The 5219-nt window shown below is 64.0% G+C and overlaps 1 protein-coding gene across 1 annotated transcript; it reads right to left on the bottom strand.

Annotated features, from left to right (window-relative positions):
• Positions 1-1742: 1742 nt before the first annotated feature.
• On the bottom strand, positions 1743-3453 carry LY6D (lymphocyte antigen 6 complex, locus D). Its single transcript, XM_011938106.1, has 3 exons — positions 3332-3453; positions 2446-2544; positions 1743-2313 (listed from the first exon to the last, which is right to left on the bottom strand). Exons 1-3 carry the CDS (start codon positions 3381-3383, stop codon positions 2078-2080), a joined length of 387 nt encoding a protein of 128 aa, XP_011793496.1. The 5' UTR covers positions 3384-3453; the 3' UTR covers positions 1743-2077.
• Between the last annotated feature and the right edge of the window lie 1766 nt (positions 3454-5219).

Here is a 5219-nt window from a genome sequence, read left to right as displayed (position 1 = left end):
GACCCCACGTCCCGGGCAGGTGAAGACTCAGGCCTCACCCAGTCAGAGCAGAGCTCTGCCTTCCCCCAGGCCAGCTCCTTCGCAGGCCTGGCCTGGAAATTCCATGGTGACCAAGCCCCCTCCGGCCCCAGCCAGCAGACGGTGGCATGAGTGGCAGCTGGTGAGGGGTCAGTGGTGTTCCCCGGCCCTGGGTGCAGGCACTCAGCTCTTTGTCCAACGCACCATGAGACCAGCACCATCACTACCCCAGTTCCAGCTGAGGGCAGGAGAACTAGTAGGGTCTGGGGCCCCGGGAGCGCACAAGGGGAAACAGGAAATGCCTGCAGCCCTGCAGTGGCTGGGAGGAGGGCTGAGGGTTTGCACGAGGCCAGGGCCACCATTTACAGCCACAGGCAGCATATGGGGTGCTGGCTGCACCAGGTGGGTGCCCAGTGGAGGAAAATGGAGGCTCCTGGAGGTGGAGTGCTTTGCCTAAGGTCTCTCAGGGCAAGGAGTGACCCACCTGGCCACCCAGGGGAGATGGGGCTTGGGTGAGGAGAAGGGGGATCCCAATGTGGAGCCAGTGAAGCTCACCTAGACCCAGTCCTGGGTTGCGGTGCCTTGGCTGGGTCTGGGTGAGCTTCACTGTCTCCAGGATGGGGTTGCACAGTGGCCCTGGATCCCAGGGGAGGCAGGATGGACACGCGTTAAGAGCAGGCCTCCCGAAATCATGATTCACTTCCAGTAACCATCCAGCACCCCACTCGCCCACAGGCCCTTGGCTGGAAATGGAGTGGTGATGGTGCTGGTCTCATGGTGTGTTGGACAAACAGCCGAGGGTCTGCACCCAGGGCCGGGGAGCACCACTGACCCCTCACCAGCTGCCACCCACGCTACACCACTGTCTCTTGGCCGCGGCCGGAGGGGGCTCGGCCACCATGAAATTTCCAGGCCAGGCTTGCAAGGGAGCTGGCCTAGGGGAAGGCAGAGCTCTGCTCTGACCTGGGTAAGGCCTGAGACTTCACCTGCCGGGGATGTGGGGTCAGCCTGCGGGAACCTCTGGCCCTCTCCAGAAGAAGGGCTCCTTGCTGGGGCATCTGCTGGGGGCCTCTTCTCACTCCATGTCCCAACCTCATCCCTGAAATGCAGCCAGAACCCAGGCAGTGGGCACGGAACCCTCCCTGCCTCTGGGCAACCTCACCTGGCCCGTATTCCCTGCGTCATGCTCCCCGCCCAGTCTAACTTCGCCCTGGTGAGTGAGGTCTGGCCAAGGGGCTGCTGGGTTCCCATGGACAGGGTCCATGGGACTTTTCCTGGGCTGTGGCTAGACTTTCCCTGGGCAGCTGGCCTGGCCCTGGGCGATGGCTGTAGGTAGTCAGTGCCTACTTGGCTCCGAAGCACGGGTCGGGCCTGGGGTGTCCCAAGCCGGCCTCTCTGGAGGCTCCTGAACCCCGGTCTCAGGGACACGACCCAGGGTGAAAGGGTGAGGGGCCCCTTCTCCCCTAGGTGCTGTGTGCGGGAGGGGCCTGCGAGCGCTCTGCCCTGTGCTCCTACTCAGGCCTCACCCTAGGAACACCCTCCACCTCTGGGGCAGTGGGGAGGCATCTGAGCAGCCGGCCCTCCCAGGGTGGGGACGGATGGTGCCATTTCAGGCATCGCTCCACGACTGGCCCAGGGGACATGTGCTGGAGGCTCAGGGGACCTGTGTGGCCTGATGCCCGCCCCTGACCTCCTCCGTCCCAGAATAGCGCAGACAAACCACACTGGTTTCAATCATTTATCTCCATGCAGAGATTTGAGTAGAAAAATACACGGCAACAAAACAGAAGGAGTGTGAAATCCGGGGATCCACAGGGTTCCTGTCCCCGCCCTCCATGCGGCTGGGGCTGCGTCCTCTCTAGGGGGGCTCCATCCTCTGTGGGATTGTGGGACCTGCTCCAAGTCATCAGCACTCCATGCCCACCCGGACCTGGTCCCAGACTTTCGGGGAAGCCCTCAGCCTGGGGCTCCCAGCACACCCATTGTGGCTGGGGAAGAGGAGTGTGGACTCTCCAGAGAAAGGGAAGGAAAGGCATGAGGGGCCGTCCCTGGGGGGAGGTCACAGGCTGGGGGCTAAGACGAGGACCAGGAGGCCCAGGGCCAGCCCCAGGCTGAGGGCACTGTGGGCGAAGGTGGTGCGGGTGGGTGCAGCATTGTGCAGCTTCTCATTGCACAGGTCCTCCTGGCAGCACTGGATGGAGCCGGTGCCGCTGCTGACCTGGCCTTGCAGAGTGTAGCTGGGTGTGCACGACTCCGCACAGTCCTTCTTCACCAGATTCCCCCTCAGAGGCTCCACTGGGCACAGGTGAGTGTGGTCAGGCCCGCAGCCGCCTCTGATCCCCAGTCCCTGCCAACCTCCCAGCCTGCACCCACAACAGCCAGGGAGGTCCCCCCAGTCCCAGGGACACCTGGACAGATGCTACTCACCTGTGTTTGTGGTCTTGCAGAAGCGAGAGCCAGCCGGGCAGACCTGAGGCTGCTTGCAGTTGCTGGAGTTGGTGCACACGTGGCAGCGCAGGGCAAGGGCTGGCGGGGAGGGAGTCGGGCTCAGCGGGCCCAACAGAGGCCTCCTGGTGACTCAGCAGGGCCCACTCCCCAACCCGCAGAGACCCCTCCTGAACAGAGGCCCTGCTGCCCTTGCCCTAGGCCCCCAACTCCGGACCCTGAGCCCTGGTGGGGCTTGTGTCCTGAATGCAGCCTCAGGGGACATGTGCTCCGGCCTGGGCCGGCTTGGAAGAGGCGTCCTGTCCCGGCCCTGTCTGGGGTGTGTTGCAGGCCTTTCCTCCAAGGCCTCAGGGAGCTCTGTGACTCCCAAGAGCAGTCTGCAGGACACTAGCTGTTGTCCCCACCCCTGGGGCTGTCCCTGGAGGAGATGGCTATGTTTCCGAGGGCCTGATTGAGCTAAGGCCCCAGGGGCAGCCAGCTTGGCTGCTCTGAGCCTACAACGGGAAGGGCTTGGTGGCCTTTGGGCTGTCCTGGGTTGTGCTGGGGCAGACCTGGGGACCGGGAGGGGCTGGTGGCAGGGGCTAGATGGCTGCCCTCCCGGTGAGAAGCATCTCAAGACAATCCCCTGCTCCACTCTCTCAGGGTCCATGACTCCAGGAATCAATTTTAAGATCCTCAAAATCTGAAACGTTGTAAATCTGACACTCCTTAAGATTGGGGCTCCATGTTGTTTTAAATTTGAAGAGTCTAGCACCCACGGTGTCGGGGTTCTCTGTGCCTAGAGGTCATCAGCTCCAGGCTCCTAGTATTTGGTGACCACACAGGCCAGAGCCGCCCACCTGCCCGTACCCTTGACCCAGCCCCTCACCTGGCCCCGTAGCCACGGCCAGGATGGCGAGGAGCAGCAGGACTGTCCTCATCTCTGGTGTCGTCTGGGAGCAGTGGGGGCCCCTGCACTGTGGAGGCCTTATAGGCACGGGCTGGGCGGGGGTGGGCAGTCCGCCAGCCAGCGGCATTCCGCAGGGCTCTGTGCAAGCCTCAGCTCAGGATGGGAACCTGCCCCGCCCTGCCTGGCCCACGCCCACCAGCCTGGCTGTCGCTGGGCGCTGCCCCTGCTGCCCTCCTAGGCAGAGGTCTGCCCGCCGCAACGGGGCCCAGTGGCTTCCTGGCCCTGCTGTTGCTGTTGCTGTGCCTCCATCTCTCCCGCTTTCACTTCTCTGTCTCTGTGGGTCTTGTTCTCATGCTGCCATCTGTTCCTGGGTCACTTTGTCTCTGACCTGCCACCCGCTACCCCGCCCCCCCACTCCCCACCATCACCATCCTGTGTCTTTGTCCCTGCATTCCCCCCATAGTTCCCTCAATAGAGTTGCAGCCTGTACCAGGTGCCCTGTGGGTGCCTGTGGGTGCCCAGGGCAGGGAGGTAGGAAGAGCAGGTGCTGGTCCTGCCCTTCTGACTCTGGGCTCAGGGTTGCTGCCTGGGACGCAGAAGGTCCTTGAGCTGCCAGGGCTGGGGGCAGCTGTGGGCTGATGGGGTGTGTGAGGCAGAGGGAGAGGCCACCCTGAGGCAGGGAGGGCAGCTGGGGCAGCAGAGAGGTAAGCACTGGACAGGGTGAGGACTGTGAGGACCTGGCCCTCGAAGTTGCCTGGGGAGCCCTGTGGGTGGGAGGCCCGGGCTGTGGAGGCAGCAACTCCATCCTGCGTTGTGCAGGGAGAGACTGAGCCCTCCTGGTCTCCACCAGCCCTGCCTCCCACCCTCCAGGGCCCCAGGACCCCTCCCCGTGGGATTCCTTCCCCCACTCTCCGGGCCCCTCCTGCTACATTGGGGGCAGCGCCATCCTGGCTACTTTGCAACTATTGCTCTAGGTGTCCTGGCTCCAGTCTCTCCAAGACCGTGAACTCCTTGGGGCTGGGCCCCAGAACCCAGGGCCTCGAAGCAGGTTCTTGGTCTGCTGCCCGTTGAGTAGAGGCCAGTCCCTACCTTCACCTCTTTACTCTCACAGGAGGGACTTTCTTTCCCTGGAGACGGGGTCCTGAGCACCTGTCACCTAGCGCAGGAGCCCACCTCTCGGGGCCCCCACCCACCTGCTTGGCCCAGCCCGCTCTGCCGCTCGCCTGTGCTGGGCAGCACCCACCTGGTGGTGTGGAGGGACCCACAGACGTGCTTTGCCCCTGCCCTGGCCAGGCGGATGGTGAGTGGGAGCGGGGGCACAGAAGGAGGTCAGCCCTGGGCCCAACTTCCGCTGCTGCCACGTGGCTGATGAACCAACAACAACAGGGCCAGGGCAGGGCAGGGCCGGTTCCAGGGAGGGTGGTCCTGGGCTGGGCTGAGGCTCTTGGGAGCACCATGGGTACCGGGGCCAGTCAGGCCTGGGCTTGAGACAGACCCTTTGGCCCTTCCTCCCGGCATCTCTCCCTTGCTGAGCCCCACGTCACGGATGCCGGGGATCCCAGCAAATGTCTCCTGAGAATGCTCCTGGCCGGACTCGCCCTGACGCAGTGCTGGAGCCTGGAGGATCCACCTACAGGAGGGTTGTCTGGTGGTGCCTTTGGAAACCAGGAGGGTGCAGGCAGGAGCCCCCTGGGGCAGCCCCACATTTGCATCCGGTGTCTGGTCCTGGCTGGGGCTTGATGGGGACGCGTGGAGTCTCACTTGACAAGGCAGGTGACCCAGAGGTCCACGCCCCCACCCGGAGGGAGGAGGTTTCCTCCAGCTCCAAGGCCGTGTGTCCATGGGGCACAGCGAGAGGTATGGGCAG

Source organism: Colobus angolensis, unplaced genomic scaffold (assembly GCF_000951035.1).
Source record: "Colobus angolensis palliatus isolate OR3802 unplaced genomic scaffold, Cang.pa_1.0 Scaffold17, whole genome shotgun sequence".
Classification (NCBI taxonomy): Eukaryota; Metazoa; Chordata; class Mammalia; order Primates; family Cercopithecidae; genus Colobus; species Colobus angolensis.
The sequence above is the reverse complement of the archived record's forward strand: the minus strand, read 5'-3'. Positions and strand labels throughout refer to the sequence as shown.